A 13480-nucleotide genomic window follows, 5' to 3' on the forward strand; every position below is an offset into this window, starting at 1 on the left:
GAAACCCTCAGCCCCCTGGAAAGAAATAGCCATGGATTTTATAGTGGAATTACCAGATAGCAACGGGAACACTTTCATCTGGGGGTTTATGGATTTGTTTTCCAAACAGGTGCACTTTATCCCTTGCCAAAAGATTCCCACCACAAAAACCTTAGTGAAACTATTCGTGCAGCACATTTACAGACTGCATGGAGCACCCTAACACATCATATCTGATAGGGGAGTGCAATTTACATCAAAGGTTTGGAAGAAATTTTTATCCCTCTTAGGAACTACTCAGGGACTGACACCTTCCCTCCTCAGAAAACGAGTGGGTCCATAAACTTCACATCAATGCACCTAAGTTGCTAAAGAGGTTTCATACAGAATATCCCAGTAAACCAGGCTAACATCTATATTTTTATTTCCTGTATAGGTGGATCTCTCCTATTTTTAAAGGGGGGCAAAATGTCAGAATCCATTTATATTTCATTTCTAACTATCTCTTCTATGCAAACCAAATCTTTCAGCCATGCAGTCAATGGGGTCGCCTGAGGTAATTCAAGGATAGCTACAAATTCTTGTCCTGTGGCCACTTTAAATGGAGTGAACCTGGTGCTAAAGTGCACAGAGTTATTATAGACAACTTCCATGAAAGGGAGGAGGTCTGTCCAATTGTCCTGTTGGTATTTAATATAGCATCTGAGGTACTACTCTTGGATGCAATTGGCCCTCTCGCATCCCCCATTAGTAACTGGATGATGCGAGGAGCTGAGCCCCTGAGTGGTCCCCAAAAGTTTTAGGGAACTCCTGCTGAAGGTGCAAAGTAATTGGACTCTGCAATTTGAGATTATTCTTTCTGGAGCACCATGCAGCCAATAGATGTGCTGCATGAAAACACGTGCTGACGGGAATTTTTAACAGGGTATAAAGTGCACCTGCTTGGAGAACAGATCAGTTATCACCCAGATCACTGTATTACCCAAGCATTCAGGCAGTTCTGCAATAAAGTCCATTGATATCTCTTTCCATGGGGCTTAGGGCTCTGTTACTGGCTGGAGAAGCTTGGGTGTTTTTCCTTGTCATCTCTTGGCAGCTAGTCACATAGCTTTCTATGTCCTTATTCAGTGATGGTCACCAAAATTGCTGCTTGATTAGGTGCAGAGCAGCCAAAATGCCCAGCCACTTTTGAATCATGGCTTTTTTCTAGAACCATTAATCGTTGGCTTTGTGGTACATATAGTTTGGCTTCCACACAAGCTAGACCATCTAGCATTGTACATTCTTCCTTGTACATTTGTAACCACTCATCCTCCTCCAAAGCTGTCTTTAGAATACCCTTTAAATCATCAGCTAGTTGGGTTTTCATTTTGGCTTGTGCCCAGGTAGTGACTGGGACCTCTTAATCACCTCTGGAAGAGAGAGAGAGAGAGAACGAGAACCTTCACAAACACATACCATGGAGGGGAACCCCCTCCAACAAGGTTTTGGGAAGTCCCCAGTTGCACGTTGGGCTGGAGCGTGCTTGCCTTGGAAACTTGGAGACTTGCACGAAGGGAGCAGAAGCCCAACTGGGATGCCAGGAGGGGGAGAGGAGGAAAGTGAGGAAGAAGAGGAGGAAGAAAACGTAGCAGGAGGGAGAGAAAAGCAGGAAGAGGAGGAGGAGGCAGAAGAAGAGAGAGTACATGAAGCAGGAGGAGGAAGAGGAGGAAGAACACTGAGCTCAGATGTTTCAAGCCAGTTGCAAGCGCAGCCGCTGGAGAACCTTTGCACTAAGCAAGCCGGCTTCTGCCCTGCCACTCTCCCACCCCTGCCCAGACCCCTGCAGATTCACTGCATGCCTCTAGCTGTGTGGTACCGGTCCACAGACCAGGGATTGAGGACCCCTGCTCTATAGGATTATGGGGTAGATTTCTTCAAGGCAGCCTACATGGCTTTATTTTGCTTTTACTTTTGCTTTATTTTGCTTTTGCTTTATTCCTACAATTACAACCCATGAGGTAGCTCGAGCAGAACCTAGCATAACTATAAGTACATAAGCCAAGAATTTTAGATTCCAAAATACACCACCAAAATCTGTGAATGACTTACCTGCAAGTATATACAGTAGTTTTTCTAGTTCTAGTCCAACTCTTTAATCATTACAATAGTACTGGCTATTTAAATACTCAAACAATTGTTGAAGGAAAAGTCTTCATCATGGTTCAGTCCAAGCCAGGAATAAACAACATAGCAACTGCTTTAGAAAGAAGGTTGCAGTTTATTGAAGAGGAGAGCCAGACAGAAAGATGGCTCTGGAAGAAAAGAGAAACAGCACATGTAGGGTGTGGGTTTTTATACCCTCTCGGGCTCTTGAGGTTGTTTCCTGTTCCTGTTTGAGGTTTTGTATTTCCTGTGTCATGTACTTTTGGCCTGAGTCTGACTATGCCCCTTTGGCATCTGTGGGCTAATCCTATTATGTCCTGTCTTAGAGTTTGGGCAGGCTGTGTAGATTTTAGCTGTCTTTGGCTTCTTAATCTTTTAGCTTCAACCTTCCTGAATAGTTTACATCTGCATTTCTACAGAGCCGGTTTCTGCTTGGGGGAGGGAGACTTGGGGCTATTAAGAAAAACTGGACATGCTTTTCTGCCTCTTTAAGATCCTTTGAGGAAATATATTTGTCTGTCCTTTTAATATTTTCTTCTCTGTGGGGATGACTTTCCACACAACATTGAAAAATTTAAAATAATGGTACAGGATCTCAATAACAATAGTTTTAGTCTTTCTATGGAGTTGATTAACAAATGTTCCTTGCATGTTTTGTCAGTTTGAAACTGAAACTGATCATAATGCATCAAACTTTTTTTAATATTTATTTATTGTTTTATTTAGAGAATAAAATACAAAACAATAAAACAAACAAGCAAAATGAAACAAAACAAAAGCATACATTCAGCCCTTTAAATGTTTAACATTTGACATGCAGGATCCACCCTGGCTAGGTGCTGAAAGAAAAGAAAAAGCACTACATTATCCTCCATATACATATATGTTTGTGTATATGTGTGCGTGTGTGTATGTATTGTATCCATATATATGAAAAGCAGTCAAAAGGTTGAGCTAAAAATTACACTAATCCTCAAATCCCTCTGTTAACCATATATTACTATATTTAGCACGTAAAAAGTCTGAAGCAGTTTCCAGTCTCTTATAAAGCTGTCTAGTCAGTCAATTTCAAAATCCATTCTTCAACCTTCTGCATCCCTTTTTCTTTCCAGTGTTTGGCATGTACAATCCTCACAAACATCACCATGTGAAGGAATCGCACCCCATTAATTGTTTTTTAATTGGCTTGTCCATCATACCAAAAAGAAAAGCTTTAAGTTTCATTAATATTTGTATTTTAATATTTTTTTTTGCATTGTCATTGTTATGTTTATCCAGTATGTTTTTACATATTTGCAAGACTGCCACAGACGATAAAATGAACCTGGATTTTGATTACATTTCTAGCACTTATTAGAAATTCCTTTATATATTTTTACTATTCTATCTGGGGTCAAGTTCCAATGGCAAATCATTTTGTAAAAGTTTTCTTTCAAAGTACAATTTAATGTGAATTTTAGTTCATTCGTCCAAACATTCTCTGATTTATCTAGCATTATATAGGTAATCCCCCAGGTACGAGCATTTATTTAGCGAGTTTTCACAAAAACAAATTAATTCAGAAAAGGTACATTAGAAATTCAAAATTACGACCAAAAAGAGGCCTGTGTAGCCATGGGACTTGGTTTAGTTTCTACTACAGCGACAGCTATTTTTATCTCTCTGACTTTCCTGGGCCGTTCAGCCAGAAACGTTTTTTTTGTCCCTGGTCACATGGCCAAATAAGAGCTGAGCCGGCACTGGTTTTTCTTTTGCTGCAATCTGCTACTTCTCCTGGGCTCAAGTGGTAGAATTACTTCTGTAAGTATTTTAAAATATTTTTTTTGTTATAGTGTTTGTTTGTAGGCACTTTGGGAACTGCTCTGCTTTTTAAGTACTGCATTTTGTAAAGTATTGTGTTTGCAAACTATTGAGCTTTTATTTTGGAGATTAGCATATATTACTGTAGTCCAGACATGTCAAACTCGCAACGTCACTGTCAAGTTTCCGATGTGTGGGCTTTTCAAGTGACTCCTGAGGCATTGTTTACTTTAAAAGTCCTTTATTCAGCCTAATATACCAGCAAATGGTTGCTCGAACGAAGCTGGAATCTGAAATCTCCGCCCCTTGCACAATATATTAAAACACAATTCTCCACCTTTCTAATTTTGTCATTAATCTTATTCTCCAATTAATTTAAAGAATCAGTTTCCCTTCCGTTAGAAAACTCGCCAAGTTCTTATCTTCTTTAATTTCAGATGGCCTTGAAGGTACAATCCTCCTCTTCCCCCCTCCCGACCTTAAACTCAATCTCTGAAAGCAATACACAAGTTTAACATATGAAATGGCTGCTTCTTCATCTCTTGTCAAGCAATAACATTTGATGTTAGCAGCGTTGACAGTCACATGACATCATGCGACATATCGGAGCTTTTTCCCCATTGCCGGCAATGGGGTGGGCATGGTTTTTGTGATGCGCCTAGCCCGCGGGCCAGCAGTTTGACACCCCTGCTGTAGTCTGTAGGTTTTAAATTTAAATTGCCTCCAGACGTTGTGGGTGTCCCATCAGTGGAAGCTTTTAAGAAGAGACTGGATATGCATTTATCAGAAATACTCTCTTGTGAGAGCAGTGAGTTAAACTAGATGACCACAAGGTCCCTTCCATCTCTGTTACCATTGCAAGTCAACAGTTTTGCAGATTTCTCTCCCATCTCCCTCTGGATGCCTGGCTGGAAACTCTTAAGCTAATTAAGAGTCTTTGTTTGTTTTTTAGAGCAATGGCCCCACCCACCCCCCATCCCCCTGGGCAGCTAGCTGAAGACACTTGAGGTGGCTAGCAGTAGTTGTTATTTTTTTAAAAAGAAACTTCAATGGCTCCAAGTTAAATTGGAGGCAATTTAGTTCCTGAGCACACCGGAAACAGCTGATAGGCTAGTGGGAAACCCTCCCAGTTCAGTTAACATGACAGCTATCAGAGGAAATAGTAAGTCAGATCTTTGTTCATTTAACAGCCCATTTGATTTAATTAATGAATTTGATTTTAAAAATTTGTAAAATTGAGTCTGATTCATTTGATGAATTTTTTTGACATGAGCCTAAGGCTCCATTCGGTTCGTACCTCGGGGACTACCTGTATTATATCCATATTTTTTTTTGCCCATTTTGCAATACAGTTTTTAACATATTCATCTTCTGGGTTCTTCTTACGTAGCATTTTATATACTTTAGAAATCAAGTGGTCAACTCCAGAACATAAATTAATGTCCAATTCAGATTGAGGTCTTGTGAAAATAAAACTTTTTTTATCAAATTTAAATCTTACAAAAGTTCTATAATAATTACATTAATCACAAGCAAAACCTTCACTTATTAGTTGTTCTCTTGTCTTTATCTTAAATCCCTCTTTTTCAAATATCAATAAGTCTCAAAATGTCATCCATTTTCATTCCAAAATCATCTCTGTTCTATGTAATGTTTCCTAAGGTGATAGATGGCACTTTAGCAGGTAATCTTCTTTTATACTTCCACCATACACATGCAACCAATTGCCTAATAACATGAATCTTGAAACCAGGGTTAACTTTTACTTTGTCATACCACAGACAGACATGCCACCCAAATCTCAAATCAAAATCTTCGAGGTCTAATAGCCTTGAATTTTTTAAAGTTATCCAATCTTTTAACCATACCAGATAACATGCATCATAATATAATCTAAGATCCAGCAAACCCAGACCTCCTCTATCTAAAGAATCTTGTAGCAACTTATATCTAAATTTATTTGGCAAAATAAAAAAAAGAATTAAATACAAGTTGCTACAACATTCTAAAGATAGAGGAGGTCTGGGTTTGCTGGATTTTAGATTATATTATGATGTGTGTGTGTGTGATGTCTGTGTGTGCTTGGTTTAAACTATTACACATTTTAAGTAGAAAAATTAATTTCCTTCTTGAAAGCCTAGGTTTAAAAAATGGAACCAATCCTCTGTATATTACTGGGATCACACTTAAGCTCAATTCCTCTTCCATCATGTTTGAGTTGCACCTTACTCTGCTTTGTCATTAATGTGGTACTTAACAAGATTAGCCAACCTTTTCCATAGCTTCAATCAACAGTATACTATATATTCGTATAAAGTAAAAATATAAAGTATTACATTTCTTTGAGCATTTGAAAATAATATATAAATAATAGTAATAGCAATACTAGTAGTGTGAAAAATGGAGATTTTCATCATATTGACTTGGAAAAATTTAGTTGAACAGCTGTGCAAGAACTTTCCTAAAGTTCTAATTCAGATTTATGTTTTTCCATGATAGTGGATCCAAACTTGTTACTTCAAGTGGAGACAAAACAGTTCGTGTATGGGACTTCACGAAGGGTGGCTGCATTCTAACACTAGAAGGTCATAGCTATGCAGTGTTGGATTGTTCTTGGCATTCATGTGGTGATTTTGTCGCATCTGCCTCTATGGATGAAACAAGCAAAGTCTGGGACCTGAAGAGGTATGTGACTGTTTATAATCTCTTTATTTTTTCATATGTGTAAATGTAAACAGGGGGTTAAAAGTGTGGAGTTTTTAGGCAAAACAAACAATAATTTAGAGAGCCACTTTAGTGTAATGGTTAAGGCATTATGTTACAAACCAGAAAACCACGACTTCTAGTTCTGCCTTAGGTATAAATTCAGCTGGCTGATTTTAGGCCAGTCATTCTCTGTCATCCCTAGGAAGCAGGCAGTGGCAAACCATTTCTGAAAAAATTTACCAAGAAAATTGCAGGTACCAATCCAGGAAGTTGCCAGGAGTCAAAACCTCACTGAGAGGCACAAAAATAATAATTGAATGCAGCTATTCTATCCTTAAATGAAGCAAGCACATTTAGGTCACCTTAAGAAATAATTGCTGGGTTCTTAAGTAAGTGCAGAACAGAGCAAGAATGGATGGAAGCTCAGATTCTTTATCCGATACTGTGTCCTGCCTTGGTTCCCCAGTCACATAGCAGGCACAAATTAATTTGAGAAAAGTCAGAACTACTTGATTGCAAAAGGAATTAGAACTTAAGAGTGTAGGATGCTATGCATTGCCCATCAGTGCAAGGAAAACCACAAATTATTGTATCATATTGCTTTATAAAAACCATTACTTTGCAAAGGGCATTTTGATTGACATGAAAGATTACTGCTGAACTCAGTATTCTATCTAGAACAATACTGTGTAGGGTATCTTAATTACTGCTGATTTTCTCTAGTGTACAGGTAATCCCCGAGTTACAAGCATGCCCTTAGCAAATGTTCAACTTTATGCAATAAGCGCCCCCTAGTATTTACGGAAAAGTCCCAAAATTATGAATATTGCCGCACCACAGCCGTCATTTGCCCTTAAGAACAACCTCAGTGCCATTGCAACATTCACCCTGACTATTTCATCCTTCTCCCCCCCCCGGGTCTCCCTAGGCACTAGGCCTATGGATACTCAGCTTGTGAAGATCAAGAGATCTTTCACTTTCTTGGCTCTTTCTCTGCTTCTTTCGGTGCATTCACAGAGAATGGAGGCCTAAAGAAATGCAGGATCACAGAAATCAGTGGTGCGAGATCTCATGCTATTGGCCTCACAATAGTTTAGGCCTCTGTTCTCTGCAACAGAGAACAGAATGGAAGCCAGGGGAAAACAGACCTCTGGAGGCACGCAAAAGCCTCCCCCCGGCCTCTGTTCTGGGCCTCCGAGGCCCAGAACAAACCTCCAGAAGCACATGGCCACAGCCGACGGCCTCCATTCTGGGCCTGGAAAGGACACTTCAGTGGGACTTTGAAGGCCCGATCTGGGCGTTGGAGGCCTTTTCTGGGCTACTGCCGCCTGGAAAGGATGTCGCGGGATACTTCAGAGGGCTCCAAAGGCCCAGAACGGAGACCATGGGTGGCAGCCACGTGCTTCCGGATGTCCATTCTAGGCCTCAGAGGCCTCCCTCTGCTCTTGCTGGAAGCAGAGAAAGAAACAAAGAGGCTGGAGAGGAGACAGATCTTCACAACGTAAGTGACCCAGTGTGGCAAGATGGGGGGAAGCAATTGTGGATGGGAGGGAGTATGAGGTATTTCAGTGGGTCAGGGGAGGCCTTGGGTGGTCAGAAGCACTAGGCCCTCCCCATGGCTTTCCCCACCCTGAGATACCTCATGCTTACTTAAGGAGCCGTGCATTCACCCATGCATTAAATTAGCGAATGCATGGGCGAAAGCTGGGATTGAATCACTTTAATGGTATGAGATTTATTCCTATGAATGCTTGAGTTACGAATGGAATGGGCAGACTCCATTACATTGGTAACTCGAGGACTACTAAATTGCTTTTGCTATCATGATATATTTGAGAAATAGAGCCTTTTATAACTATCTCATGTCTTTTACATCTTGTGTTTCAGTTTAGTAATATATTGAAAAATACCATAATTTTTCATGCTTTGTTGTTGTTCATGTTTGAATTATGTAAATAATGGCACTCATTCGGTTGTGCAAATATAAAACTTTAGGTTGACTTATAACAATGGTTTACAGCCCTAGATTGTGAAGCTGAGAATAATTGTAGTGATTCATCCTGCTTCTTTATTTGCCCCTGCAATAACTTACATCTGGCTCTGAAAAACATTTCATTTTTTTAAAGTAGATTGATACCTTATATACATTTCCTATGACTAATAATAGTATTAATATCAAATGTAGTTAATAATAAGTAGTTAAGTAAGCAAGATGTCTACTTTGACCTGGAATTCAGGACAAAGAATTTAAAATTGTTTTGTTTATACATGCTTTTGATGAAATATCCCAAGAGGTGATATGAGATCAAATTTTGTTTAATTTATTTTATTAAACTAAATGCATTTGTTTAAAGAAACAATAGGATTTCCCCCCCTAAAATATTATTTTTAAAACAAAGATATCACTTTTGATTTGTTGAGAATATGGTAACAGAGACAGATATTGTAATTTCAGTCTAATCTTTTTTTGAGAGACATTGTTTTATATTCCAGGATATTTACTTTTAAAAAGCTTATTGCTTCAATAATGCTTTGAACACTAGTGGAATTAGAGAAAAATATCTGAATCCCACCTCCTCATAGGTATAGTGCATTCAAGCATAATGTGAGCCTATGTTTTGCAATTAGAAGTTCATGAATCTGCAGTATGTACCATGAATAAGAGCTCTTATTATTCTTCTCCTCTGCAAAATTTCCTTGTTCCTGGTTCCTAGGACTAAAAAGGTCTGTCACTTGCAAAGTACATTACCCATATCTGGACAACTGCCTGTTTACAGACACCCCCTTTTAGTGCACACTTCCTGTATTTTATTGTAAAGCATCTTACCCTCCCCCTATTAGGGTCCAATTTTTTTTTAATACTAAGGCTATGTCCATTTCCAAAAGGCACTTTGCTTAGTTGGATATTCAAGCAAATTTACTCTTTAGAACTTTGCCACAAAAAACGACAATGTCCCGTTTCAACAAGAATTCAACAAGCTTGCCATTTGGCTTCATTCATTTATCAGTGGCCCGGTAGCCACAGTTAGCAAGATTGATTGGCCATCTAAGACCAATTAGCACTCCTTTCATGTTTTATCAAAGAGAAGCAATGTGCCCCCTTAAGATATTTCCCTGTTGAAAGTCTGCCACTTTAAGCAGATTACCTATGATCTATACTCCCCTAGTGAACATATGTATAGACCTTGCACATAGCCCACTTGCCCTACTACGTCAGCTACTGGTAGGACTGGCAATTGAAACTATAACTACAGGTATTCCTAAATATTTTTTATAAGAGTTTTATTAGGTTTTTTCCCCCCATACATTCAGTAATAATTTCTCAACAAACGTGTTGTCTGAGTTTACATTCGCTAATACATATTTAATTCTTAATCCTTTATTCTTTCCTCTAGCCATCAATAAAATAAGTCCCAAGTTTGATATTATTCCGTTTTTTCTTTTTCTTTCAGTCTCATAATCAGTCTATCCATCTCTGCGCATTCTAATATTTTTTAAATTATTTTTTCATCTGATGGTATTCCTTCATTTGTCCAGTATTGCACAAATATAATTCTTGCCGCTGTTGTGACATGCAAAATCAAATATATGCATTGTTTATTAATCTTTTCTGGCATTATACCTAATAAAAAAGTTCAGGTTTAAAATATACATATCCTCCCAACATCTTTTCTAGCCAAGCATGTATCTTTTTCCAGAAACTCTTTACTTTGTCACATGTCCACCAAACATGATAATAAGTGCCTGACATATGTTTATATTTCCAACATCTATCTGATATGTTTGTGAACATTTTTGCTAGTCTTGCTGGTGGCAAGTGCCATCTATAAAACATTTTATATAAACTTTCTTTGTAGGAGGTTGACATTGTCAGTTTGTACTTTCTTTCCCATAAATTTTGCCATTTTTCTAATTCTATATTTTATCCAAAAATTTTCACCCACCTTATCATTGCTTCTTTAACTTGTTCGCTTTCCATTTTCAAAGTTAATAGAAAATTATACATCTTCTTTATTAGTTTCTCATCAGAAGTTAACAATGTCTTATCAAACACAGTTTGTTCCTTTATAAAATCATACAGTTTAACATCTTTATCATATCTAGCTTGCATTTGTAAGTGTGCCCACCATGATAAATTGATACCCATTTTCCATTTCTAGTTTAGATTTTAAACTCCCTTCAGAATTTAAGATATCTCTATATTTCCAGATTTTTTCAAAGTTAACTAAATTTGGGTGTAAAAATGCTTCCATTGTTGACAACCACCCTGGAATTTTCAAATATATTTTACATTTTATTTTTTTCCATGTTGTTAATAATGCATTTCTTATATAGTGATATTGGAAATATTTATGAACTTTACTTTTTCTGAACCATAAAAAAGCATGCCACCCCAATTGTAAATCATGCCCCTCCAGATATAACAGCCTTTTGTTTCTGAGAGTTATCCATTCTTTTACCCATGTTAATGCAGATGCTTGATAATATAAAACCCACTCTGGTAGACCAAGAACTCCATTTTCCTTCGCATCTTGTAGCATTTTCATTTTAATTCAAGCTTACTTTCCTTGCCAAATAAATTTCAAGATTAATAAATTTAAGTCTTCAAATAATTTTTTCTCAGGTTTTATACGTATTGTTTGGAATAAGAATAAGATTTTTGGTAGTATGTTCATTCTCACTGTAGCAATTCTTCCTAATATTGACATTTACAAGTTTTTCCATTTTTCCAAATCCAATCTTATTTGATTCAATAGTTTTGTGTAGTTAACTTCTTTTATTGTTCAACATCTTGCTGTTATTTATTTATTTATTATTTATTTATTAATTTGGTTTATATACCGCCCTACTCCCAAAGGACTCAGGGTGGTTTACAAGGCAAAATTTAAAAACAATACAATATAAAATAAAAATTAAATTAAATTAAGTCTAGCTGCAAAAAATTAAAATCACAATTTAAAAACATTAAACCCCTCAGTCCAGACCAGATAGCTCAAAGAGCCAGGTTTTTAGGTCCCGGCAAAATGAACGAAGGTCGGGGGCAGTCCGGAGTTCCGTTGGCAGTTGATTCCATAGGGCAGGCACGCCCACAGAGAACGCCCTCCCACTGGGGATTGCCCGTCAGCAATCCTTGACTGGCGGTACCCTGAGGAGGCCCTCCCTGTGGGAGCGCACAGGACGATGGGAAATTGACGCTGGCAGCAGGTGCTCCCTCAGATAATCTGGGCCCATGCCATTTAGGGCTTTATAGGTCATCACCAGCACCTTGAATCTCACCCGGAGAGCAATTGGAAGCCAATGCAGCTCGCGGAGAAGAGGTGTTACATGGGAGTATCATGTTGTGATTCAGGGTCAGCCTGTGGGTACGGCAGTTGGGTCGGACGATTCAGAGCAGGAGGACGGGGGTGTTGGAGAGCTTGCTGAGGATAGTATTGAGGCTCCGCAGAGCCCTCAGCCAGTCCCCTCTCATCTGGTTACGACGCAGACCCAGCTGTGTGAGCCTGACAGCGTGGATGAAGAAGACCCACATGTTGTGACTCAGGGCCAGCCTGTGGGTCCGACAGCCGGCTCTGATGTATCGGATGACTCTGAGGGGGAGGAGGGAAACGAACCGGCTGCTGATGGTTTGGAGGAGGGAAACGAACCGGCTGATGATGATTTGGAGGCTTTGCAGAGTCCTCAGCCGGGGACCTCTTCTCAGCTGTGTGAGCCCAAGAGTGCGGAGGATGATGACCCACAGCTGGCCCTGTTCAAGGACGCCCGACGCAGGAGACAGACGAGCAGGGACAAACAAAGAAAGGCTATGGGACTCCTCGGGAGGAGGCACAGGGAGACCACGCCCTGAGCTCTCTATAAAAGAAGTGTTTGGGGAGGGGCTGGTTGCTGAAAGCAACTTTTCCGCTTGAGAAGACAAGCTCTTGTGTTTTTGTTAACTGCGTAATTAAATCTTGGCAGAAGCCTTTTAGCCTTGGACGCTTTCCAGACTCTTCTTTTGATTAGGGGTGCGAGAAGAGGGCTGGTTCAGAACACCACAGCTGGCCCTGTTCAAGGACGCCCGATGCAGGAGGCACTCAAGCAGGAGTAAACAGAGGAAGGCAATGGGGCACCTCGGAAGGAGGCAGAAAGAAGCCACGCCCTGAACTGTTTAAAAGGGGAATGTGTGGGAGGGCTGGTTTGCTGAAGGCAACCTTTTGAATAGCTCCTGTTTCATGGTTCGTGTTTTGTTTTGTTCTGTTTGCTTTTGTGTCCATAAATTTGGCAGGCTTAGTTCCAGCCTCTTGCCTTCTTGTAAAGGGGTTGTCCCTGCCTTTTCTGCAGGGGCAGTAGTAGGCTGGTACAGAACAGTTTGCCTTCAGCCTCCCACCCCTTATTATTATTATGGAGCAGCTACGTGCTGAGAATGCCCAGCTCGCCCAGCAACTCACTTTGTTGGCAGCTCAGGTCGCTCAATTGCAAGCTCAGGTCCATGCTGCACCCCCACCATCACCCCCACCCAGGAGAAAATGCCAAGTTGCGATGCCGGATAAATTTACTGGCAATCCAGAACTGTTTCCTGCTTTCCTGGGACAATGCCAGCTCTTTATCGGCATGAGAGCAGCTGATTTCCCCACTTACCGGGATAAGGTAGGGTTTGTGTTAAGCCTTCTTTCGGGTGATGCAGCTCGTTGGGGCATACCTCTGCTGGCTCAACCTAGTCCATTGTTGGACAACTTTGTGGGGTTTTGTGATCATATGCGTCTGATGTATGAGGACCCTATAAAGATGCAGACTGCTACTCGACGCTTGAAAGCTCTGATGCAGGGTCAACGCCCCCTACAGGGCTATATCAGTGATTTTCAGCTGCTTAGCC

General features: G+C 39.9%; 1 protein-coding gene across 1 annotated transcript in view; it reads left to right on the top strand.

The window, feature by feature from the left end:
- The window catches only part of SPAG16 (sperm associated antigen 16), a gene marked incomplete at its 5' end in the record, with an annotated part of 372352 nt that overhangs the window by 209119 nt on the left and 149753 nt on the right, over positions 1-13480 (top strand). The window contains one exon of the mRNA XM_081312658.1: positions 6424-6609. Within this exon, the coding sequence (XP_081168784.1) occupies positions 6424-6609 (186 nt within the window). The remainder of the gene's footprint in view (positions 1-6423; positions 6610-13480) is intronic.

The sequence above is a fragment of the Vipera berus genome, assembly GCF_964194415.1.
Source record: "Vipera berus genome assembly, chromosome: 1".
Taxonomy (NCBI): Eukaryota; Metazoa; Chordata; class Lepidosauria; order Squamata; family Viperidae; genus Vipera; species Vipera berus.